This window comes from Dama dama, chromosome 12 (assembly GCF_033118175.1).
Source record: "Dama dama isolate Ldn47 chromosome 12, ASM3311817v1, whole genome shotgun sequence".
Taxonomy (NCBI): Eukaryota; Metazoa; Chordata; class Mammalia; order Artiodactyla; family Cervidae; genus Dama; species Dama dama.
Window position 1 is genome coordinate 35,158,942 of NC_083692.1, and position 27,394 is coordinate 35,186,335.

The window sequence follows — 27,394 nt, forward strand, 5'->3', positions numbered from 1 at the left end:
ACACTCAGGCAAGAATAGTCTTCCCGCCCCAGCCCTCCTTCCCCAGCAAGGTAAGGGATTCATGGGCCGGGTGCTGAGCTCTGCAACCCCCTCCCTGGTTCATCATCCGTTCCCTCCAGCCTTCTGCGGGAGCGTGGGCTGGGCGGACCCCGCGAGGCCCCCTGCCCAGCCCCTGCTCCCCTGCTCCCAGCCCGGCCCAGGCCCCGCCTCGCCACAAGCAGCCGCGGGCCAATAAATGGCTTCTGGGCCCCACACGCCTGGCCAGCTCAGCCACAGCTCTATTCGCGCTGGCTCTTCCCCCTATTCCCAACCCCTCAACTCCCACCAGTGAGCCCTCCACCCATGGAGGAGGAGAAGACGTACCTGGAGCTCTACTTGGACCAGTGCTCTGCCCAGGTGAGCCTGGAAGCCGCTGCCACTGTCCCAGAGTCAGGGCCCACGTCCCGCGCACCCAGGAGTCTGCCTTTATTTTATCTCTAGCAAAACTCCTAGCAACCCTAGGAGGTGGGCTTCATTATCCCCACCGCTCAGTTGAAAAACCAGAAGGTTCGAGAGATGAATTAACTTACTAAAGGTTGCTGGTCCAGTGTGGATACCAATTGGAGACACCTGTGGCTTCTTTCAGTTTGTGATTCTTACATTTTGAGTTTTTGCTTTTTAATCTAAAAACTGTAGAACACAGAGGAAGGAGTCCTCAAAAAGAAAAACAAGGGACTTCCCTGTTGGTTCAGTGGTTAAAACTCTGAGTTTCCATTGTAGGACCCTGGGTTTCCATCACCGCTAAGGAAATTAAGATCATGCATGTGGCAGAGCCAAAAACAAGTGAAAAAGCAAGACAGCAACTTGTAGAGGGGGTGGTGGTGGTTGGGGGTGATTAAATAGACCAGTGATTAGCAGTGAAGTAGAAATAGTGAAGTCCCACAGCATTTAACATTGCAAAGGAGAGCCCAAGCTGGGAAGATTCCGTGAAAGATGAGTTAACGGCTCTGTAAAGACAGTTTAACAAAAAGCTTCTTCAGGTATAAGGCTATACTGTGTATACTTAGGGAATACTCTGTAAGCTTGTTCTCTAAGTGTGTTCCTATAAGTGAACTCAGACAGGAGGCTGTCAGGGTTCCACTGACATAAAACATCCCTCTTCAATATCTCGTTGCCATTGCCTCAAATTCCTTGTTGAAGTTCAGTTCTTTGGGTGGGAGTTTTGCTTTCTGCTAAAATGCCACAATGGGAAAAAGGAGGGGAGTCACCGATGTTGCAGACATTAGGGCTTTAGTGTAAATCGGCTGATGGAATCTTTTCTGGCTAGAACAGAAGAGGCCACGGAAACAATGGAGAGGAATCTGGGCCGCTGTCCCCACCTCACTTTCCCTAGGGCCCACCCTGTGGGGTGGGGGTGGAGGGAGATAGGGGCTAATAACATAATTCAAAATGAAATAAGGTCAAACCTTATTTTAAGAGAATAACTGCATTCTTCTAAGTGTTTTTGTCTAACATTTAGTCACCGCTGCCATCTGTTGGACTTGTGGTAACAGCACTATCAATAGGATCTGAAAGTAAAAGTGAAAGTCGCTCAGTCCTGCTGACTCTTTGCGACCCCATGGCCTATACAGTCCATGGAATTCTCTAGGCCAGGAAACTGGAGTGGGTAGCCTTTCCCTTCTCCAGGGGATCTTCCCAGCCCAGGGATCGAACCCAGGTCTACCCATATTGCAGGCAGATTCTTTACCAGCTGAGCCACAAGGGAAGCCCAAGAATATTGGCGTGGGTAGCCTATCCCTTCTCTGGCAGATCTTCACCCAGGAATCAAACCAGGGTTTCCTGCTTTGCAGGCGGATTCTTTACAACTGAGCTATCAGGGAAGCCCCATAAAATGCAAAGAGGGCCACAGAAGCCACAGGCCGACGAGGATGGGATTCGAACCCACGTGTGCAGAGCACAATGGATTAGCAGTCCATCGCCTTAACCACTCAGCCACCTCGTCCCAGTAGGATCTAGCCAGACTTCTTATGGGCTTCCCTGGTGGCTCAGATGGTAAAGAATCTGACTGTAATGCAGGAGACCCAGGTTCCATCACTGGGTTGAGAAGACACTCTGGAGGAGGGCATGTCAATCCACTTCAGTATCCTTGCCTGGAGAATCCCATGGACAGAGGAGTCTGGTGGGCTGCAGTCTATAGGTTCTCACAGAGTCAGACACAACTAAAGTGACTTAGTACACAGCACACACAGATTATATATATATAATTTGGCCACCTGAAAATTCTATGGACAGAAGAGCCTGGCGGGCTACAGTCTATAGGGTTGCGAAGAGTCGGACACGACTGAGCACACACTTATAGCCAGACATATTAGCTGAGATAACTCTGTCATGGAGAAGACACAGCACGAGGCATTCATGACTGTTCAATTGTTAGAAGTAAGACCTCCTGACAGGTGAGGTTATCCTGCCAGCTAGTGGTCAAAATATAGAATCCAGGCATGCAACTTGGGTGATGTGGGTGGTAATGCATACCAACAATTTTTTTCCATAACAAAGGCCATGAGTTTTATATTAGCTGTTTCCCTCAGTTGCATACCTCATTCCCTCGGTTGATGATAATGGAAGTTGATCAGCCTTCCCTGGGCTGGAAATACAATACATTGATTTAAACTAGTCTTTCCATTTAAATTTCAATAACTTTCCCCCTATGCACATAAATGGAATGATTTCTTATCTCTCCTTTGACTAGAAGGAATAAAGATGAGTCCTTTGTGGAGGCTTGATTAGCACTCAAGGCTGTATCCTCAACTTCCTTCATTTACTGCTCTTCTCTTTAAAATATGATTTTAAAACTCAAAAAAAAAAAAAAACAAAAAACACCTTTAAGTCAACTTAAGTTTATAATCAACTTAGGGAGTACAGAAAAATCTGTACTTTTCAAAATACAGATTTAAAGCATGATTGCCAACTTACCTGAATTACAGAAATGGATTTAGAGTAGTAACTTACTACAAATCTAACCAAAGAAAAATGTTTTATGAAACATGCCTTTTCTGTATTTTAAGATACACTTTCCTGTTTTCATGAAGTGTGTTGTAACCCTAGAATAGAACTTTAAGGAGACTTTGTGGAAAGGGCAGGGTGTGGATATAAGCCATCTGAACAGCCTCCTCCTGAACACACTGCCTGCCAGCCAAGGTGGCATCCTTTGGGTGTGACATGATGCTCTGTCTGTTGTGTTTTGTCTGTTCTGGGAACGGCCTAGGATGCCCTTACCCCATCCAGATCACCCCTGCTGAGCCCAGCTGTGCCTTATGATGTGGACATGCTTACTTCATCCAATCCAGAGACTGCATTTCATCCCCAGCTTGAAGAAGTCACAGAAACATCTGGCAGTTTCTCAGCTGTGGATCTGAGCTTCTTACTGGATGAGCTCTCCCAAGAAAAGAAAGACCAGACTGTCATTAGGAGCAAGCATGAAATTGAAGAAAACTGTAGAACTCAAAGTCGGCAAACTAGGTTGCCCTTACCCAGCCAGCTGGACACTGGCCTGGCCTCAGACAGCAGCAGTGGGTCAAGTTCCCACTCACATCTGCACCCTGCTGATGGTAACTCGGCCCAGCCCTCTCCTGAGAAACCACACTCCTTGCCTCTGGCGCCCATAGCCCCTATGACACCAGTGGCCCCTCTTTCAGAACGTTCTGGGATTGCGCCTCAACTACAGTAAGTCGCTATTGTTCTAAATGAGTAATGCTTCTGAGTATAGGTTTTGCATTCTTGAATGGGATCGTAATAGTGTAGGGAAGAGAATTGCAGATCTCAGTATCCTTTGTTTTATCAGCTCTTAATGGACTTGGTTTTAGACTGTTTACCTGAAAAATGAGCACTAACTCTTGATCTCCTAGAGTTGAGAGGTTAGTCTACATATTCCTGAAGGATTGTATTATTTACACTAAAGCACTTTAGTTGTTGTAAATTGTGGTTGGAGTTGGAATAACACAAAGGATTAAAAAAATGTAAAACTGAATTTGATTTGCAAGTTGATTTGATGTTGTGCTTTCTGTTTTGAGGCTTTTTGAAAAAGATCTAAAACTTAATTTTAGTCAGTCATGAAATTTTAGAAAAAAGCTATTTTAGTCCTTTAGGATTTTTACAACATACTAAGGACTGTGTAACTATATATTTCACATTTAGAATAATTCTCCCCCTAGGAAGTCACCTAAACCTATAAAATGAGGAAGTTAATAGGTTTTTATTATTTTTTACTTTTTAAATCTGATATAACTTAGGCTGACTTATTTCTTTAGGAACATAGTTTCCACTGTAAACCTGGCCTGTAAATTGGATCTGAAGAAAATAGCTTTGCATGCAAAAAATGCAGAATATAACCCAAAGGTAAGATTTCTCAGTAATTTTTTCAATAATTAGGTTCTATGTAGATGTTCTTTCCTTCATAGGATCATGATACTGACTCATTCGTTTGTTAATTTTTTTTTTCATTTATTTTTATTAGTTGGAGGCTAATTACTTTACAATATTGTAGTGGTTTTTGTCATACATTGACATGAATCAGCCATGGATTTACATGTATTCCCCATCCTGATCCCCCCTCCCACCTCCCTCTCTACCCGATCCCTCTGGGTCTTCCCAGTGCATCAGGCCCGAGCACTTGTCTCATGCAACCAACCTAGGCTGGTCATCTGTTTCACCCTATTTTTAAGAAAGAAAAAATGTTTGGTGAAAGACTTTTGGCAATTTGAAAGTTTAATTGCCTCATTCTCTGTTTTGAACTTATAAAAATAATCTCATTTTCCATGTTGAATACTTATTAAGCAGTTCTAAATATTAAGATCTTTTCCTTGTTATTCAGAAAAACCTTTCAGTATGACTGTTTTCAGCCTGACTATGGAAATGCTAACTTTCTTACAATGTCATCATATTCATGGAAATAATTTTTTCTAATTGTTGTCCCATTTAGCTGACACATGTATTTTTTCACTTATAGTTTCTATTACCTGGGAAATCTCAATTGTATAAAGTGCAAAATTGAAGTGTATGATTCTGGCTTTAATAAAATCTATTTTATTAAATTCTATCTTATCTATTAAAATCAAAGTTTAATAAAATCTATTCTTTTTTGTGTCTTTCCAAGGCCAGGCATCCCATTTTCAGTGGTCTGTTTACCTAGGATTTGTTAATTCAATCAACATTAAATGATTAGTTAAATTACTTAGTACAAAGATGAGTAAGGCCTGGTGCCTACTGGGGAAAAGTTCACTGTCTTGGGTAGTGGAGGATTTAAGGAGTTAGATGAGAAAGGCCATATTAGTCAGAACCCAGAGGACCTTGCCAACATCAACTATTTATGGATAAAGTCTTTGTTTTTCCTGTTGTGGTAGTGGTGCTATTGACATCTGAATTTAAATATTACCTGAATATTACCTAGTGCTACAAAGCTTTCCTATTTATCTTTTGTGTTGCTGGCTATTATGAGGACAGAAACCCATTGATGGGCTAGGATTTTTAAGGATGTAGCTATGATTAACTACACAATTGAGCAATCAACATTTTGAGCCTATTTTATTCTCTACTGTCCTCAGCTCTCCTCTCAATTTGGTGCATAGGATTTGTCCATACTTAGACTTGACAGCCGGAAAAATTCTGGTTTGGCATTTCAGTTGTCTTAAGAATTTAACAAAATGAATATGAGGTGAGAGTGCCACTTTTTAGTAAACACCTGGAAAACATTAATAGGCCTTGATCAGTTGTGTGTAGCGCTGACTGAGGGTTCTTTTTACTGTCAGCACTTCAAATGCAATAAGACCTGTAAAGCTTTAGCATAGGGTCTGAAACATAACAGGTACTCAAATTTTACCTTTACTATTATTATTCTTACCTTTTAGAATCATGTACATTTTAGAATCATGATCATTTTCTTAACCTTAAAGGTAGGAGAATAGACTCAGACATTTTTTAGTTTTCCCACTAAATTTCAATTTATTCAACACTTTTCATGTCCAGCTCACTCTTGCAACTGGAATAGTGCTAACCCTTCAGTTCAGTTCAGTTGCTCAGTCATGTCTGACTCTTTGCAACCCCATGGACTGTAGCATGCCAGGCTTCCCTGTCCATCACCAACTCCCGGAGCTTATTCAGACTCAGGTCCATCGAGTCAGTGATGCCTTCCAACCATCTCATCCTCTGTCGTCCGCTTCTCCTCCTACCTTCAATCTTTCCCAGCATCAGAGTTTCTTCTAATGAGTCAGTTCTTTGCATCAGATGGCCAAAGTATTGGAGTTTCAGCTTCAGCAGGTGTTAACCCCTAGTGGAGGTTAATTGTTCTTTTGGCTTCTGTCTTTAGAGGTTTGCCGCTGTCATAATGAGGATCCGAGAGCCCAGGACTACAGCCCTCATATTTAGCTCTGGGAAAATGGTCTGCACAGGAGCCAAAAGGTAAGAGGAACCACCCTCCTCCAAAACCAGACAAACAATTCAGCATGTGAAACAAGGAAGGATGGCATTAACATTCTAAAACACATAGTAGATGCACAATACTTTGCTGAAGAGTTAAATTCATGAAATGCGAAGTTAGGGGTTAAAAACATTCAGCCTCATAACACTGACATATCCCACTTTACAGTCTCCCATCGTGAAGGGGACTTCACTAGGCTATTACAATTTGTTTCTAAGGTAATATTTAAAATGAAAAAAAGAAAATCTATAGTAGTAGTAAAGCCTGTTATAAATCTGGGGAAGTGGTTCTTGTGTATTTTCCTCATTGCAGGCAGATACATGGATAGAACTTTTCAAAGGAGGGAAATGAGACATTTCTTGCCCATTAGCTTGAGCATTCACTCAGGAGGGATCTCTTAAAAGGCTTCTCTTTCCTGGATCTCACGCCGAGGTAGCCCTGTGCTGATGGAGATCCGTTCGCCATAAAACTAGTAGGAGAGCTGCTCTTCCCTCTAGGTGTTAGTAGATGAGTAGTAAATTGTCCTCCTGAAAGGGTGTACCAATTTCTTCAATGAACACTGAGTGTTAATATTCTTTATATTTGTCAAATTTATTGGCAAAAGTTGCTTTGTTTTAATTATGTTTCTTTTTATTCACTAGTGAGACTAAATTTTCATAAGGATATAAACTGTCTACTGTTTCTTTTGCCCAATATTCTATGGAGATATTTATCTTTTGGTATTTAAGTATTTTTGCCATTTTGTACTATAAGTATTTCTCCCATATTAATGTTAGTGATTTTTTTGTTTTTTTTATACACAATTTAATTTTGTGTGTTTATAGTTAGTCTATCCAATCTTTCTCTTTATGGCTTCAGTGTTTGGCTTCACGCTTAGGATGGCATTCCCCACATGTAAGTATTGACCTCCATGTGTTTTTCTTGTTTCTTTCAAGTCTTGCTTTGTATTGAAGAGAGGAAATTAATGTTTTGATTCATCTAGAGCCTTCTCTGGGTGAAGGAAATGTTCTTTATCTGTACTGTCCAGTGTTTTAGCCTCTCGTCACATGTGGCTACTGAGAACTTGAAATATGGCTAATACCACAGAGAAATTGAACTTTTTTATTTTGTTTTAAAATTAACACAAATTTAAATAGCCACACGTAACTGGTAGCCACCATATTGGGCACAGCAAGTCTAGAATTTCATTTCAATATTTTCAAATGGCCAGTTAATGTCCCAATACATTTATCAAAGAATCCATTTTATCTATTTCTCCCCCACCTGTTTTTGCATGTTCTTTACCTGTGTCCAAGTAAGTTTCTGGACTTTCTCTTCTGTTGATCTGTGTATCCTCTGATCTAGAAATTTCCATTTTGAAGTCATTTTTGGACAACTCTGCAAAGATGTTCATTTCAGCATTGTTCAAAATGGGAGCAGAGGGAACAAATATCTAGGAAGATAGTTTTGATTCAATCAAAAATAAAATTATTTAGCCACATGTAGTATTAATAGTCACATATTGAGGTTGTTAAGTTTTGGATTGAGAGTTGTGAAAGTTTGGTTAGTATAAGGGATATAGAATTATCTCCAAAAATGTATCCCAGTGCAGTTTCTTTAGTTGTAATAACCAGAGTTTACAGAGTGAGGGATACCTGTCTTTTCACAGAAAAGTGCAGAAGGGCTAAATTTATCAGTGGTAATCACCACTGGTGTTAAAATTTCAAGGTTCCTAACCTAGTTTCGAGTGTTTGTACAAGAACATATATGTAAACTTTAACTGTTAGTTGTTTGAATGGGAATTTCTGTGTGATACAAGAAACTATAGGGCTATGAAAATTCTTGAAATTTGACCTTATAAATATTAGCACTGTAGGAAATGTAATGGGTCAGTTAGGTGAAATATATTTTTTAAAAATGGGAGCCACTTATTTCACTTCTGCTATGGGGACATGGCCCTGCTAGGGACATTTCAGGAGTTGGAAAAGGATGTGGAGAATCAACATGAAGTGAGGTGATGTGAAAATAGGACTATGGTGTGAGAGATCTAGAATAGAAAGAAGCTCTCCCAGTCCCTTTGGTCCAGGCAAGTAAATTCAATCTGGCTTTTCTTTAATGTGCTTTCTGATTTTCAACTTAAAGATAGGGATAAACCATAACAGAGGGTAGAATTTGTAGGTTTTACTTACCAGGGCTTGGCCCTGTTTGGCAACCCCTGCTACTCATTGTTTTTATTTTGGTAGTGACTGTAGTGACCACTGAAAGAAAAAGCCCCAAATCTCAGGATTTCACATTCTCTGCCATAGATTTAAGGACAGAGCTGGACAAATAGTTAGAAGAACATAGCCACACAGTTGGGTGAATTTATTTCTTTCTCATTTTGAGCATGAGTTGAATGACAGTTGTGTAAGAAAGTCTAAGCAAAACTGGACAGATTTTTAGGTAATTTTATGACTCTCTTTATAAGTATATAACTTGCCCCATAAAGATCCAAGTCCTGACATCCTATCTATACCACTCAGATGGCTCATATCTTACTTTTTTTCATGTTGACATTTTTTGTATGCACGTGTCCTTATTTTTGCTGCTGTTGTTTTCATCTAAATGGCACACACTTTTAGACCACATGGATGCTTCTAGCACCTTAATGAGCACCACAGTCACTGCTGGGCTTGTTACAACATAGATTGCTGGGCCCCACCCAGAGCTGAGGTAGGACCTAGGACTTGGCATTTCTAGCAAGTTCTCAGGTGACCATACTGCTGCTGACCTGAAGACACCTTTTGAGAACCGGTGGAAATTGTTAATTTTATCTAATAGCACTTAAAACAAGTAAAAGAAAAAAATTATATGTAAAAGATGGCTAGGAAGACACAAATGTGTTTGTGATTCAGTTCAACAACTGTCCATTGTACCAAACCCTTTTCTAGGTGCTAGGGACAGTAGTAGGGGAGGTGGGTCCTTCTCCTCAAAGTCTGCAGCTTCCTCATATACAGTGAATGATAAACATGGTACAGATGCTAAAAATAAAATCAGAGAAGTGTCTGAATATAGCCCAACTTATCAGCAGTCACAGTGACTAAGACATCTTTAATGTCTTGCCCCTCCCCAGCGAAGAGCAGTCTCGACTTGCAGCAAGAAAATATGCTCGTGTGGTGCAGAAGCTGGGCTTTCCTGCCAGATTCCTCGATTTTACAATTCAGAACATGGTTGGAAGCTGTGATGTGAGATTTCCTATCAGTCTGGAAGGTTTGGTGCTAACCCATCAGCAGTTCAGTAGGTATGATTGTGTAGCTTCACTTTGAGTTTACCAAAATATTAAAATTCTATTTGGGTTGCTTATATAATATATCTTTCAGAGAAAGTGTACATTATTTTTAAGCCACAATGAGTGAAAGGGTGAAGTTGCTGTACCTAAGTCCTCATCGGTTACCGTATGTGTCTAATCTTCTGAAATGGTGGTTCTCAAAACTAAATTGCATAGCAATCACCTGGATGGCTTATCAACACACATTCCTGCCTGGGCTGCAGTCCCCAGAGATTCTGCTTGACTCTGCATTTCTAACAAGCTCACAGGTGATGCCATTGCAGCTAGCCAGAGGCCCACACGTTGAGACTCACTGATGTATAGATTTCTAAAAAAAAAGTCACACCTGGCTGGGGGCAGTGGCAATGGCAGGAAGAGAAAGGGTATGATACAGACTAGGTAAGTAGGAAGGGCTGACAGCCAGTGAGGGGGGAAAGGGGCTGGAGAGAAGATTTTAAAATAATATTATAATAATAATGAATGGCTGTAGCATATTTTATGAAGGCAATCCTATCTAGTTTTTGTCCTACTGAGTTTGTTTGAGAGTTTTCTTTTCCTGTGTGTGGCTGTAGCACCCACCACAGCTTCTTTCATGGATTCATATTTCCTGGGGAGTATCTCTAGCCTGCTTGGCTTCTTCAAACGAAACTTCCCATCTCCACAGCAAATGCTCTTCCTCCAGCTGCTTCTGTGCTTCTCACAGCCTGCTCAGGCCCTCAGAAAGTGGTGATGGAGGGTGACCGACAAACACTAAATCCCACCACCCCTTAGGCCAGGGCACTTGAACTGGCTTAGCATCACAGATGCTCTTAAATTCTTGTGATCTAACTTGAACTGAAATCCTTTCACTCTGCTTTTCCTTCCCTTTGCCTTTGAGCAATCATTCTGTTTAATAATAGAGAGGGATCATAGAGCTGTGTTTTCTTTAATGTTTGTTAACTCTCCATTGAGATATGACCTAAACTGAAGTTAAAAACTGCCTTGTTTTTCCCTAACTTTCAAAAAATTTTTGTTCATTCTAAGATTTAGCTTTTATGATACTCTTTAAGCAATATCTTGACCTTGATTGTATTTTCATTTTTTCCTCTGCCTCAATTTTTTCAGCATATGTTTATTTAGTGCCTATGAGGTACCCTTTGACTTCACTGAGAAGCAGCCGATGGAAGATGTATTGCCTCTTTATGTGTCCTTTTCTTCCTTCAATCTTAGAATGACTCATAGATTCATAGTAAAACCTTCATTTTTAAGAGTCTCTGAACACATACTCTATCTTATCTTCTAGATCCTCAACCTTGGACCTCCTGTCTGTCTTTCTCTGAGACAGTTTTTAATGAACATGTGAAAGATGTCTGCCCAATTTTGAGGTACATGTCTGTATTAGTCTTGGCATTCCCCTTTCTAGTCACTTAGGGCTCTGAAATGATGTGTGCAATTCCTCCCAAATTTCATTTCTTTTTCACCAAGATTGTCGTCTTTGTAGGTCAAATTTAAATCTGGAGTGGGAGTGCCCCCTTGTCAGTACTTCTACCTCTGAAAAATGAAACTGCAGAAGGGCAAAACGAGAATTCATCTGATGCACTGCTTTTAGTCACTTGGAGTGGATCCATCACTGTTTCCCCCTCCTCATGAGCCACTTTAGTGATCTCACTCATCTTTTTTTTTTTTCTATTTCTGCTTTATTTATTTATTCATTTATTTTTATTAGTTGGAGGCTAATTACTTTACAGTATTGTAGTGGTTTTTGCCACACATTGACATGAATCAGCCATGAATTTACATGTGTTCCCCATCCCGATCCCCCCTCCCCATCCCATCCCTCTGGGTCTTCCCAGTGCACCAGCCCTGAGCACTTGTCTCATGCATCCAACCTGGGCTGGTGATCTGTTTCACTCTTGATAGTATACTTGTTTCAATGTTATTCTCTCAGAACATCCCACCCTCGCCTTCTCCCACAGAACTCCCTGTTCTGTACATCTGTGTCTCTTTCTGTTTTGCATATTGGGTTATCGTTACCATCTTTTTAAATTCCATATATATGTGTTAGTATACTGTATTGGTCTTTATCTTTCTGGCTTACTTCACTCTGTATAATGGGCTCCAGTTTCATCCATCTCATTAGAACTGATTCAAATGAATTCTTTTTTAATGACTGAGTAATATTCCATGGTGTATATGTACCATATCTTCCTTATCCATTCATCTGCTGATGGGCATCTAGGCTGCTTCCATGTCCTGGCTATTATAAACAGTGCTGCGATGAACACTGGGGTGCACGTGTCTCTTTCAGATCTGGTTTCCTCAGTGTGTATGCCCAGAAGTGGGATTGCTGGGTCATATGGCAGTTCTATTTCCAGTTTTTTAAGGAATCTCCACACTGTTCTCCACTCACTCATCTTTTTAAAAAATTTGACCAGATACTCTCACAGATATCTCTTTCCAGTCTCACTTTTGCCTCCCCCAAAATGCCCTCCATCCTTAGCTTATGGATTACAACTCCAGTGTGTGTATTTGTGACATTGGGGCATTAAAATACCTTTTTCTCAGCAGATTTGTATCTTTAAAATGAAGACTTTCTTTAATTGCCTGTAGCCCTGTGGGGGAACCATGGCAATATATCACTTATAATTGTCAAGTCAAGTTTGCTTTATGTTAAAACTTCAAGTTCATTTAATTCCCCTGATTCTACAAATATGTATATCAGCATCTGATAATATGCGTCTCACTTGTTACTGGGTACCTTCTCCATCAGTCTTTCTATGCCATAATTGTTTTCCACTTTCCCTGAGCAATTTTTTTCCCTTCCGTTCAGTTTTTATTGGGTTGGCCCAAAAGTTTGTTCCATCTCATGGACAAATCCGAACGAAATTTTTGGCCAATCCAATAAATCAAAGTTATCTTAAATATTTCTTAAATGAGTAGAATCTAGGTGGCTACTGTATAGTGGATGCTATGGTGATAGTGGCAATCAATGCAGCCATGGGCCCTTGCAGTTATGGAACCACTATTTAAAAAGGAAAACAGAGAAACCAAAGACAATAATGAAATGTAACTATGAAGGTGTAACTGTGAAGGTGAACACCTCTTGGCCTGTTTTGGTACCATCAATTAGGACACTTAATGTAACTGGGGAAGGGCTGAAGATAAGGAAGACTTCTTAAGGCAAGTGACATTTAAACTGAGATTTGAATGAGCAGGTTTGGTCCAAGAGATTGGCAGCTATTTGTTGTTTTCAATCTTCATGAAATGTTCTCCATCTCTCACCAAAACCTCTTTTCTTTCTGTCTCAGTCTTCTTTTGAAATGAAGTAGAGAGTAAATAAAATGAAGTAAATCTCTAGTTGGGAGTTCATCATGCTAGTACCTTAAAATCCTGGTTCTGAAGCTAAAAACAGTTCACCATGATTTACATACCGCAGACTTTTTTTGTATATATATGTATGTATCTGTTTTTTATTGAGGTACAGTTGATTTACAATATTAGTTTCAGATGTACAACATAGTGATTCAAATTTTTATAGATTATACATTTAATATTATTATAAAAATTGGCTATATCCCCTGTACTGTGTAATATATCCATGTAGCTTATTTCTTTTTAAATTATAGCAATTTGCACCTCTCAATCTCTTCTTTATTCTTCTCCCTTCTCTCTCTCCCCACTGGTAACCAATAGTTCGGTCTCTGTATCTGTGATTCTGTTCTTTTTTGTTACATTCACTAGTTTGTTGTATTTTTTAGATTCCATGTATAAATGACATCATACAGTATTTGTCTTTGCCTTATTTCACTTAGCATAATACCCTCCAAGTCCATACATGTTATCGCAAATGGCAAAATTTTATTCTTTTTTGTGGCTGGGTAGTATTCCACTGTGTATATATATCACATCATCTTTATCCATTCATCTGTTGATGGACACTTACATTGTTGCCATATCTTGCCTATTGTAAATAATGCTGCTCTGAACTTTGGGGTGTATGTATCTTTCTGAATGTTTTTATTTTCTCTGGATATATACCCAGGAGTGGAACTGCTGAATCATATGGTAGTTTTATTTTTAATTTTTTAGAATGTATTTATTTGATTGTATTGGGTCTTAGTTGCAGCACACAGGCTCTTCTGTGCATCACTTGGGATCTTTCATGCAGCCCATGGACTCTCTAGTTGTATCACTTGGACCCAGTAGTTGCTGCTCACTGGTTTAATTGCTCTGCAGCATATAGGATCTTAGGTCCCTGACTGGAGATAGAACCCTCTTCCCCTGCATTGCAAGGCAGATACTTAACCACTGAACCACCAGGAAAGGCCCTAGTCAATTTATGATTTAAGGTAATTATTGATACGTATGTTCTTACCTGGGGCTTCCCTGGTGGCTCAGATGGTAAAGTGTCTGCCTGCAATCCAGGAAACCCAGGTTCAATCCCTGGGTTAGGAAAATCCCCTGGAGAAGGAAATGGCAACCCACTCCAGTACTCTTGCCTGGAAAATCCCATGGTCGGAGGAGCCTGATAGGTTACAGTCCATGGGGTTGCAAAGAGTCGGACAGGACTGAGCAACTTCACTTTCACTTTCATGTTCTTACTGCCATTTTGTTAATTGCTTGGGGGTTGTTTTTGTAGGTCTTTCTGTTCCTTTCTTCCTTTTGTTCTCTTCCCTTCTGATTTGATGAGTATCCTTAATGTTATGTTTGGATTTCTTTCTTTTCTTTTAATTTCATTTTTAGCTATGCTGGGTCTTCATTACTATGTGCAGGCTTTATGTAGCTGTGGCAATCTAGAAGCTATTCTCCAGTTGCAGTGTGCATTCTTCTCATGGGCCGTGGCTTCTGTTGTTGCAGAGCCGGGGTTCTAGGGCACGAGTTCAGTAGTCGTGGTACACGGACTTAGTTGCTCGAGGCATGTGGGAATCTCCCAGACCTGGGATCAAACCGGTGTTCCTTGCATTAGCAGGCAGATTCCCAGCCACTGGACCATCAGGAAAGCCCTTTCTCTTTGTGTATATGTATTATTAGATTGTTGGTCTGTTGGTCTGTGGTTACCATAAATGAAGTTTATATATAGCAATCTGTATGTGTGTGTGTGTGTATACACATAATTAAGTTGCTGATCTCTTAAGTTCAAAGGCATTTTAAGAACCCTGAATATTTACTCCCCACCCCATGATTACTGTTTTTGATATCATTCTTTTTCTTTTTTGAATTCCCTAACTGCTTATTGTAGATATAGATGATTTTACTCCTTTTGTCTTTTAACTTTCCTGCTAGCTTTGTTATTTACTACCTTTACTGTGCATTATTGGCCTTTACCTGAGCTTTTGCCTTCTCTAATTTTCACATTTCTAGTTGTGGCTTTTTCTTTTTCACGAAGAGGGGTCCATTTAACATTTTTTTTTTAATGTTGGTTTGGTGGTGCTGATTTCTCAGCTTTTGCTTGTCTACGAAATTTTTGCTCTGTCCGTCAAATCTGAATGACAGCCTTGCTTGGTAGTGTCTTCTTTGTTGTAGGTTTTTCCCCTTCATCATTTTAAATACATTGTGCAAATGCCTTCTGGCCTTCAGAGTTTCTGCTGAAAAGTCAGCTGTGATAGCCTGACGACAGTTCCCTTGTATGTAACTTGTTGATTTTCCCTTGCTGCCTTTGATATTCTGTCTTTATCTTTAATTTTTTCCATCTTAATTACAACGTGTCTTGGTGTGGTCTTCTTTGGGTGGATGCTGTTTGGAACTCTCTGTGCTTCCTGGACCTGGATGTGTTTCCTTTCCCGGGTTAGGGACATTTCCAGGTATTTACATACCAAAGACTTTTATTTGCTCTTTTCCCTTTTAGTGTCTTCAGATTTGGTTGGAAAATCAAATGAAAACATTTCTTCTCTGCCCTTAGTCTTCACTTTCTTGACTCGAACTTCATAGTTCCCATAGAAGTTTTTCAGGGCTCCAGCTAGCATCCTTGTCTCCCCAGTGTTCGGAAGTGGTTTGTAGGCAGAAGTCCTGACAGGCTTTCTGCAGGAAATAGAGTGATGTCCCAGGAAGACATGACTACACATAACGACCTCCATATACTTCAGATGGTACCCTCACCACCGTCATGCATCTCTCTGGTGCCATTAAGAGGTCATAGCCATTGCAGAATGGAATGGAGTTTTTCTGTGTGATCTGGAACCACTCTTTAAGAGCAAAAACTTTTTTTTTTTTTTGGCTGCACCATACGGCTTAAGGGATCTTATTCCCCCAGCCAGGAATTGAATCTGTGTCCTCAGTAGTGAAAGTGCAGAGTCCTACCACTGGACCACTAGGGAATTCCCCATGTATATTATAGTGTTCAATTTCCTAGATTTTTTTCTTTCTCTTCTATCCCCATTAGCCATTGTTTTGAGAATAGTTTTATTTCATCAACATCCTCTTAACTACTGACATCTTTTTTGTAGGCTCCTCAAGCCTTTCTAGGAAGGAGTGAGTTACTATGTATAGAAGCAAATTCTGAATTTGTAAAACTTGGTATGATTTAGTATATGGTATCTGTCCAAAGACAAAATATTCTAGTAATGTTTTTAGGTTCTATCTACTAAAAATGTTAACTTTAGCAGTTTATAAATATTTCCACAATGTGCTCATTATTGTGGAACTTGGAAACTTTAAAAAATGTGTTTATATATTGCTATTGATAGACTTTTTTGGAAAGATAGAGAACATTTAAGAAGATCTTAATATATTAAATCTGATGCTCTAAGTTTCCTTAATTTCTAAAAGCTTAGGATGTCTGCACTTGGAAAAATATTATGACTAAAAGTGAATTCTGTCACTGACTGCCACAGAAATTACCTAGGACACTCAAGACTACTTTTGTCAAGATGGCCAAAAGGTTTTTGGTAAAATGGCTTTTGAAAACTGCTTTTGTGCACTGGGTCTCAAATAAAGTAGTTGAATAGTGCTATTTTTTAACTTCTTTCTTTTGTATCTTAACAGTTATGAACCTGAACTGTTTCCTGGCCTTATTTATAGAATGGTGAAACCACGAATTGTGTTGCTTATCTTTGTATCTGGAAAAGTTGTGTTGACAGGTAAGTTCTAAGATTCTGACTTTGATAAAATTCAACAGCTTTGCGTATGCTTTGCGTATGCTTTGTTTTACCTTTTAAATAGCTTTGTTCGCTGTCATACTGCATTTCTTGGTATTATAGAATACCTGGAAAAAAATGAAAAGAAAAATGAAAAATAACATCATACATTGGTCCCTATAGTTAAACAATATAACCTTTTCCATGTTTTTATGTCATTTTGATATATATATATACACACATATATATGTGTATTCGTTTATATGTCTGTTTAGTCGCTCAATTGTGTCCAACTCTTTGCGACCCCACAGACTGTAGTCCACGAGCCTTCTCTGTCCATGGAATTTTCCAGGCAAGAATATTGAAGTTTATAGCTATTTCCTACTCCAGAGATATTCATCTTTACATCCTATCTTTTGAATAACTATTATAACATATGTAGCTTAACTCACTGTTACAAATTCTTAATGAAGGCTTTCAATGTCCGAACAATGTTCCTACAAAGGGGTCAACAAATCTTTTTCTACAAAGAGCTAAATACTAAATTCTTTAGGTTTTGTGGGCATAGAGTCTCTGTCACAACTGAGCCTTGTTTTATTGTGAAAGTAGCTGTGAACACCACATAAAGAAAAAGGCTCTGAACTGTGAATTTAATATAATTCATTTAATTTATACATATCAAGTAATTTTCTTCTTTTTCCCCCCAACCATTTCAGTATAAAAATCACTCTTAGCTCACAGGCTATACAGAACCAGGTAGCAGGCTAGGTTTGACCAGCAGACCTAAGTTTCCCAACCTCTGTTCCAACATGTTACTGCATCAGACTGATTCCTCCCTTGTCAGATTATGCTTTTTCTTTGTTGGCTGCTTATTAACGGGACAAAAGTTTGGCTATTTTTATGTGTAGAGAATCATTTTATTAGTGTAAATGCTCAGAAGGGGAATATTTGTCTAAAGACAGACCATTTTAAAGTTTCTTAGTACAAATTATTTTACGAAATTGTTTTGCAAAGGGTTATACAATGCAGTTTTTCTATAGCATACATTGCTGCCAGCAATGTATCTGAATATCTTTTACAAACTCTCAGCAACATTCAAAACAGTAAGTTACAAAAGAAAACTCTAACTGTGTACGTGAAAGGGATCTCACTGGTAATCAGAAATAGAAATTGATCACTTTTTAGCATAGTAAATAGCATTTCAACTTTTTAAAATAGCGTGTATGTAACTTACTGCTTTTTGTCTACTTTTTATTAGCTTTCTCCCTAAGGGTTTGTGTGAGATCACCGTAGTATTGAAAATAATTACTCTTCATTTTATTTATGATTTTTTTCCAGTTTGACTTATTTTTACATAAAGGTTTTTAAAATTCTTGAGGTAAATGGTTGAGGCTCTTTTCCACACCATTCTACTGAAGTTTGCTGGTTTTGCCTTAGTTTGTCTGACTTTTTACACATTTTACTCTCTGGGACCAGGATGAATACCCGGTTTACATGGCATGAGCCAAATTGACTATTGCCCCAAGTAGCTAGCCAGCCAACCTAAAACTACATATTCTTCTCATTATTAATTTGTGATGACTTCTTTTTGGCCTTTATTTTAAAATATGGGTCTGGTCTCCAGTTCCGCCTTTACTCCTGAATTATACTATGATAATCCCACTGTATTTATATTATATTGTGGTTATGAATGTGCATTAATCCTAGTGAGCTCTATATCTGATAGGCCAGTTTCCCGTCGTTGCTTCTCTTTGTATTAGCTCCCCTCAAATATTTCTTCTTCCAAATAAACTTTAAAATTTAATAATATCTTGCCCCATCTAAAACCAATTAAGATTTCTGCATTAGCTGAATTAATTTGAGAAACATCGATAAAGTTATCACTCAGCATCCAAAAACATGGAGTGTCTGTTATTAAATCTTTAGAATGCCCAGTAAGTGTTACAGTTTTTCTTTCAGAAATAATGTGTCTTCAAAATGGGGAAAGCTTGTTTAGAATTCAAGAACCTTTTGAATACAACAATGCAACAACTGCTTAGATGCAACCAGTTTAGTGTCTGGAATAATTAAGACCCTCCCTCTAGTAATTGACAGTTTCCCTCTATACGTCCTGAAGAAAGGGGAAAAGCCTGCCAAGTACATTGAATAGTGTAGATACTGCAGGCAAATATATGTCTTCCTCCAAGAAAAAAAAAATTTTTAAGACCTTTGGATGGATGCTTTCATCTATGTGTTATGTATCATTATGAATCTGTCTTATTAACAAGTACAAATTGCCAAGTACAGGCTAAGTTCCTATTGTAGGTATACAAGAATAAGTTTCTTTCAATACCCATAATTCAGACCAACTTTCTTAGTTATCCCAAATAAAAAGGAAAAAAAAATATACTTTCATGTGCACATTTGCTAGAAGTTTCAAATTACAAAAGTAAAAGATTGTCAACACAGGGTACTGAAGACCATACAGTATCCTTCCCTTAAAGCTTGTCAATGTGCTCAGCAGGTATAGGTAATTGTAAAATTGTCTCACTCCCTTGAGGTGCCAAAGCTGCAGTCAGCATGTCCAAAGCTACAACTGAATGAATGAATAGTTAAATGAGCTGAGAACAAAGAGGACCTACTTTCCTACTTTGTCCTTGGTCATGGTCCCAGAGAGCAAACAGCAAAGGGACCTTAACACAACTTTTTCAGGTCCGTGCTGCTTTTCTATGGCTAATATGACATTGAGGACCCATGCTTTTTCTCAGACCATGGTAAAATGAATAGTCTAGCTAGGATCTGCTGGAACAATATACAGTGACAGTATATATGTCAATTTTCTAAGATGAGACATAATAAAGGCATGTTAGGTACTCATATACCAGGCATTATGATAAGTAAGGGCTTTTATGTGGGTTCTAGTTAACTCTGTGGGCTTCCCTGGAGGCTCAGTGGTAAAGAATTTGCCTGCAATGCAGGGGATGCAGGTTCGATCCCAGGGTTGGGAAGATACCCAGGAGAAGGAAATGGCAACCCACTCCAGTATTCTTGCCTGGGAAATCCCATGGACAGAGGTGCCTGGCAGGCTACAGTCCATGTGGCTGCAAATGAGTCACACTTGATTTAGTGACCAGACAACAACAGTTAATTCTGTGAGGTTGTGCTTAATATCTCAGTCTCCTCACCTGTAAAATGAGGAAAATGGAGAGCTTAAGTAACATTAACAATGTCAAACAGCTGTTCATGCTGCACATGCCTGGCTTCAGAACCCACCATCTTCATGTACACACATTATCCCCCAGCTCTTTAGATGTCTATGAAAACACCTGTGTGGTCTTTTGGACACCTTCCTCCTAATACTCCTTGTCACCTAAGGAATGGCAAATACTCTTAGTGGTGAGAGGCAGCAGGTGTGGTGGCTAAGAGGCTAAGCTCTGGAAGCCAGTCATCTAGTTTTAATCCAAGTTTTACCATCTCTTGGCTACGTTGACCTTGGGTGAGTTTATGCTCCACCTTGATTCCTATATATGTAAAAGGCAGGTGCCCAGAGAAGCTACCTGCTAAGTGTTATGAGGCTTAAAAACAAGACCTGAGATATGGTAAACACAGTATTGGCAGCTGTTATTACCTCTGTGAAAGCCCACTCTTCTTGTGTTTTCCCTAGCACTGAAAAAGATGAATTGTTGCTCTCATGTCTTCCCAGATGATAGGAATATGAAGTTTACAGAGGCTTTAGTAAAATGCTTTTTACACTTATTTCCTTTGGGCATAAAAGATGCAGAAGCTGGGTCTTTGTTACCGAGGGTCACTCTCGATCAGCTGGATATCAGTGGTTCTTGGAAATTAGTGGGTCAGAGGACACCATAAAAATGGCAAGATTTAATAGTGAATGAGCCAGGCAGAGAACAGCATATCCCTGTCGATCATTGCTGGTAATTTACCACTAAGAGTGACTCAGTATATACTGCAAAATGTATACCTTGAGAGGTTCAAGTCTGCTTATTTTTTCCCCGATTTGTAAGACTTTCATTTATGTGTATATACACATATGGTATCCCTTGGGAAAATAAGATGTGTACTTGTGACTTGGTGTAAGAATAGAGTTAGAAAATCCAGGTAGTCCTGGGAAGAGATACTGGGGCTGGCTAAGAGGTAGGGAGGGCTTCCCAGGTGGTGCTAGTGGTAAAGAACCCACCTGCCAATGCAGGAAACATAAGAGACGTGGGTTCCATCCCTGGGTGGGAAAGATTCCCCTGGTGGAGGACATGACAACCCACTCCAGTATTCTTGCTTGGAAACTTCTTGGACAGAGGAGCCTGGTGGGCTACAATTCATAGGGTCACAAAGAGTCAGACATGACTGAAGCGAATTAGCACGCATGCATGCATGCAAGGGTTATGGATGAGCTTGCAAACTTATTAGATGATAGATATTTAATAAACTTTGGATGCCTATGAGATATATATACTGTTTTAGGTGCTCAGGATGCAAAAGCAAATACAACATACTCCTTATCTGGCAAAAATCCAACCCTGGTGAAGGAGACAGACAAATTACATGATACTGGTTCTCACAGAACCAAATGATAAGCCATGAGTGCGTGAACCAGCCATCCCAGCATCCCTAATCCTGAAGTACACTCTTTTAGGACAGTAAAAATGGCTGAGGTCTTGTTAAATGTTACTGTTTGAAAAGGACTTTTTGCAAAAACTTGTTCATGCAACTTTTATTGCATGAACCCTATGAGAAGACTGTTGTCCTTGTTTATAGGTGAGGAAATAGAAGCTCAGAAGTTAAACCATCTGCCTTAGAAGAAATGAAGTAGCTCTCATAGTCAACAAAAGAGTCTGAAATGCAGTTCTTAGGTGCAAGCTCAAAAACGACAGAATGATCTCTGTTCATTTCCAAGGCAAAACATTCAATATCACAGTAATCCAAGCCTATGTCCCAACCTATAGTGCTGAAAAAGCTGAAGTTGGATGGTTCTATGAAGACCCACAAGACCTTCTAGAACTAACACCCAAAAGAGATGTCCTTTTCATCATAGGGGACTGGAATGCAAAAGTAGGAAGTCGAGATACCTGCAGTAACAGGCAAGTTTGGCCTTTGAGTACAAAATGAAGCAGGGCAAAGGCTAACAGAGTTTTGCTAAGAGAATGCACTGATCATAGCAAACACCATCTTCCAACAACACAAGAGAAGACTCTACATATGGACATTACCAGATAGCCAACACCGAAATTAGATTGATTATATTATTTGCAGCCAAAGATGGAGAAGCTCTAACAATCAGCAAAAATAAGACCAGGAACTGACTGTGGCTCCTTACTGCCAAATTCAGACTTAAATGGAAGAAAGTAGGGAGAACCACTAGACCATTTAGGTATGACCTAAATGAAATCCCTCACAATTATACAGTGGAAGTGACAAATAGATTTAAGGGATTAGATCTGATAGAGTGCTTGAAGAACTATGGACGGAGGTTCATGACATTGTACAGGAGGCAGTGATCAAGACCATCCCCAAGAAAAAGAAATGCAAAAAGTCAAAATGGTTGTCTGAGGAGGCCTTACAAATAGCTGAAGAAAGAAGAGAAGCAAAAGGCAAGGAGAAAAGGAAAGATATACCCATATGAATGCAGAGTTCCAAAGAATAGCAAGAAGAGATAAGAAAGCCTTCCTCAGTGATCAGTGCAAAGCAATAGAGGAAAACAATAGAATAGGAAAGACTAGAGATCTCTTCAAGAAAATTAGAGATACCAAGGGAACATTTCATGCAAAGATGAGCACAATAAAGGACAGAAATAGCATGGACCTAACAGAAGCAGAAGATATTAAGAAGAGGGGACAAGAATACACAGAAGAACTATACAAAAAAGATCTTCATTGACCCAGAAAACCACAATGGTGCGATTACCCACCTAGAGCCAGGCATCCTGGAATGCGAAGTCCAGTGGGCCTTAGGAAGCATCACTACGAACAAAGCTAGTGGAGGTGATGGATTCCAGTTGAGCTATTTCATACCCTAAAAGATGCTGTGAAAGTGCTGCACTCAATATGTCAGCAAATTTGGAAAACTCAGCAGTGGCCAAAGGACTGGAAAAGGTCAGTTTTCATTCCAATCCCAAAGAAAGGCAATGCCAAAAATGTTCAAACTACCGCACAATTGCACTCATCTCACACACTAGCAAAATAATGCTCAAAATTCTCCAAGCCAGGCTTCAACAGTATGTGAACCATGAACTTCCAGATGTTCAAGCTGGATTTAGAAAAGGCCGAGGAACGAGAGATCAGATTGCCAACATCCGTTGGATCATCATGAAAGCAAGAGAATTCCGGAAAAACATCTACCTCTGCTTTTTTGACTACACCAAAGCCTTTGACTGTGTGGATCACAGCAAACTGTGGAAAATTCTTCAAGAGATGGGAATTCCACACCACCTTGCCTGCCTCCTGAGAAATCTGTATTCAGGTCAAGAAGAAATACAACTAGACATGGAACAAGAGACTGGTTCCAAATTGGGAAAGGAGCACATCAAGGTTGTATCTTGTCACCCTACTTATTTAACTTATATGCAGAGTACACCGTGCAAGATGGTGGGCTGGATGAAGCACAAGCTGGAATCAAGATTTCTGGGAGAAATATCAATAACCTCAGATAGGCAGGTGACACCACCCTTATGAGAGAAAATGAAGAAGAATTGAAGATGAAAGTAAAAGAAGAGAGTGAAAAATTTGGCTTAAAACCCAACATTCAGAAAATTAAGATCATGGCATCTGGTCCCATCACTTCATAGCAAATAGATGGGGGAAACAATGGAAACAGTGACAGACTATATTTTCAGGGCTCCAAAATCACTGCAGATGATGACTGCAGTCATGAAATTAAAAGACACTTGCTCCTTGGAAGAAAAGCTATGACCAACCTAGAGAGCATATTAAAAAGCAGAGACATTACTTTGCCAACAAAGGTCTGTCTAGACAAAGCTATGGTTTTTCCAGTAGTCATGTATGGATGTGAGAGTTGGACTATAAAGAAAGCTGAGCACTGAAGAATTGATGCTTTTGACCTGTGGTGTTGGAGAAGACTCTTGAGAGTCCCTTGGACTGCAAGGAGATCCAACTAGTCCATCCTAAAAGAAATCAGTCCTGAATATTCATGGAAGGACTGATGCTGAAGCTGAAACTCCAATACTTTGGCCACCTGATGCAAAAAACTGATTCATTGGGAAAGACCCTGATGCTGGGAAAGACTGAAGGCAGGAGAAGAAGGGGATGACAGAGGATGAGATCGTTGGAAGGCATCACTGACTCAATGGACATGAGTTTGAGCAAGCTCCAGGAGTCGGTGATGGATAGGGAATCCTGGCAAGCTGCAGTCACAAAGAGTCAGACACGACTGAGTGACTGAACTAAATTGAACTCCTGCATTGCAGGTGTATTATTTACTAGTTGAGCTACCAGGGAAATTGGTGGTCATCATAACTTGAAGGAAAGATCTGGTAGATTTCACTTAAAAGAGAAGGGTCATATAATTGGAGTCTGGTCCTCCAAATTGAGATGTTTGATTATAGACTGATTATTAATAGGACTGTGGGGCCAATTTAGGTTTCCTCAAAAATTTTATGCCAATATTTCAGTAAGGAAATATTTCACTAAATTGACCAGATTCCCTCATTGGGATCTACAATTCCTGGAGATGTTTGTTTGATAACCTTCCATGTAAAGGAAGGAACACAGATACATAAAATCTTCTCTCAAAGCTGATACTCATGATTCAGGGGATCTTCAACTTCTTGGGCCTTGCTTTCCCACACAGTAAATTTAAGAAATTGCACTAGACAATTTTCCTAAAGCCTTTTTGTGTCTAAAGTTGTTTTTCTATGATATTAAAAAAATGATCACTCTCAATGTCTTTTCCCTCTTGGGCAATGGGTTTCTACTCTCTAGGGGACACTATACTATTTTGGGCTTGAATGTAAAGCTCTTGGTATTTCTAAAAAAACTTTTGGCTGCCCCAGGAAGCATGTAGGATCCTAGTTCCCTCACCAGGGATTGAACCTGTGCCCCCTGCATTGGGAGCTTGGAGTCTTAATCGCAGGGCCAGCAGGGGAGTCCCTAGGTATGATTTTCAAGTGTTATGAAAAAACTGAAGTACCTGGTTACCCAAAATGCTGGACCTGGATATCTGTTACTCATATAAAAAGAAACTTATTTACAAAAAAAAAAAGAACTTTAGATTTGAGAGGGGGGCCATTAGGTGAATGTGCATCTGTGTTTGCTATACCTGCTCTATTTCTGTGGTGTGCTGTGTTTAGTCACTCAGTCATGTCCCACTTTTTGTGACCCCATGGACTGTAGCCCGCCAGGCTTTTCTGTCCATGGGGATTCTCCAGGCAAGAATACTGGAGTGGGTTGCCATGCCCTCCTCCAGGAGATCTTCCTACTTCACTGTCTCCCAATTAAGGCTGTTCTATTCAAACGTATCCAGAACCTGAAAAAGTCCATCAAACCAGAGGCAGAGAGTCTTTCTATAGCGATGTCTTACTTTTCCCCAAGCTAACAGTTTGGCTTCTACGAAACCAGTCTCTTTAGAAACTAAAATTTTACTACTATAACTAAAATTTGCTGAGACTTAAGGGACTTTTCCTACCTCAAATGTGCCAAGTTCCTATTACCATTCAATGATTCACCCTCCCGCCTCTCTACCAGACATCTTTGAGGGTAGAGGCTCAGAAAGTAAACTCTTTGGCAGTGAATGAGTAACTCTTGCCCTTACATACCGCAACCCCCCCCACCCCCGCTGCCCATATTAAGCTAATAAGTACTTCATTTTTCATTCTTAAATTTTTTTAAATTTATTGAGGTGAAATGCAAATGGCGCAAATATAACTATTTAAATGAAAAATTGAGGGACAGTTAGTTCATCCCAAATGTTGTGCAATCACCAACTCTAGTGCCAAAATACTTCCACTATTCCAAAATAAAGTCCTATATCATTAGGCAGTTTCCCCCCTTTCCTCTCTCATCCTGACCCCTGGCAACCCCCAGTCTCCGGTCTCTGAATTTACTTACTCCGGAGATTTCATATAAATGGAATTATATAATATGTGACCTTTCATGTCTGACTTCTTTTAACATGTTTTTGAGGTTCATCCTCACTGTAGTATGTCTCAGTGCTTTATTCCTTTTTGTGGAATAATACTCCATTGCCCGCAATGAATATGCAGCTACAGGCATATTATTTGTCTGAGTACTTATTTTCAATTTGAGGAGTATATTCCCAGGTACCCAGGAGAGAAATTACTGTGTCATGTGGTAATTCTTCTTTTAGCAGCTTTGAGGAACTGCTGAACTATTTTCCATAGTAGCTGAACCATTTTATGTTTCTACCAGCAATGTATGAGGGTTCCAATTTCTCAATCTCTTTACCAACACTTGCCATTTTCCACTTTTTAAGTTATTCTAGCTCATCCTAGATTCTGAATCCTGACTTCTACCTACTTCTCAAATCTCTTGATTCTCCTTTTGGGAATTCCCTCTCATTAGTTCTATCCTTAAACCAGGTAACTACTTCTCACAAGTTATTTCTGCTGTCTTACCTAGCGTTTCTCCTAGCTAAGTTTATAACTCCTAAGAACAAGTCTTTACCAACTTAAACTATTTTCCATTTTTCTTCATGCTAACAGTTTTTAATATTCTTTTCATTAATCTCCTTGCCTCCTGCCCAGTATCAGATTCTAGTCCCCTGATGGACTGACAGTTCCACATAAGTACTACCTGTCCTTAACTCTTAACATAACATGCCTGCGTAGCTTTGAAAGTGAAGGTAGTTAGTAGGGCTGACTGAAAATCTTGCTCAAGGGTGGGCGCTGTGTCTAATTCATATTTTTATCCATTTTAACTCCTAGAGCAGTTGTAATTAAAGACCTCGTGAAACTTAACTCTAAGGGTAACAATGGTAGAGTCTTTCCCTTTAATCCCTTCCCAAATTGAAATTTAAAACTTTAGAACAGTTCCAGTTTGTCTCACTCTGTTAGTCAATACTAGGGAATGAGGATGTTAACTAAAGCTGAGTAGATCAAAGGAAGTCCCTTTTGCTGGTAGCTAAGTGCCTACAACTGCTGCTGAAGGTCATGTTCTGTGGTCATGTCCATGACACATTGAGAGATAACATTCCATATTTCATACTGTGCCCCAGGAGGCTAAAGACACACTGATGCGCCCACTTTACAGAAATATTAGAAAACTCTGCCCTAGGGTATGTTTTTGTGGGAATGTGACTGTAGTCACCAAATTCTTTTGTCTTTACCAGGAATAAGGTACTTCTCAGGTACACCTAAAGTATTAAAAGTAATTGGAAGTGACAAGGAAATTTTAGTCTTAAGAAAATTTTAGCATTGCTTTTATATTAAAGATTATGTAAACTTGGATTTCTTTATAGGTGCCAAAAAACGTTCTGACATCTGTGAAGCATTTGAAAACATCTATCCTATTCTAAAGGGTTTTAAAAAAGCCTGAATATATCATTCAACATCTCACAGTATATTGGTTTGAATATATGCATAAGTCCAGCAACAGAAACAGCTAGATTGTAGATGTTCCATGTACATTTTGACTTTAAAGT

General features: G+C 39.5%; 1 protein-coding gene and 1 non-coding gene across 2 annotated transcripts; one reads left to right on the forward strand and one right to left on the reverse strand.

Annotated features, from left to right (window-relative positions):
• Positions 1 to 342: 342 nt before the first annotated feature.
• On the forward strand, positions 343 to 27,288 carry TBPL2 (TATA-box binding protein like 2). The gene is made up of 7 exons (XM_061158374.1): positions 343 to 396; positions 3,245 to 3,702; positions 4,287 to 4,374; positions 6,341 to 6,432; positions 9,543 to 9,710; positions 16,698 to 16,792; positions 27,212 to 27,288. Exons 1-7 carry the CDS (start codon positions 343 to 345, stop codon positions 27,286 to 27,288), a joined length of 1,032 nt encoding a protein of 343 aa, XP_061014357.1.
• TRNAS-GCU (transfer RNA serine (anticodon GCU)) lies at positions 1,900 to 1,981 on the reverse strand. Its single transcript has one exon. It is a non-coding gene; the product is annotated as a tRNA-Ser (tRNA).
• Positions 27,289 to 27,394: the final 106 nt, after the last annotated feature.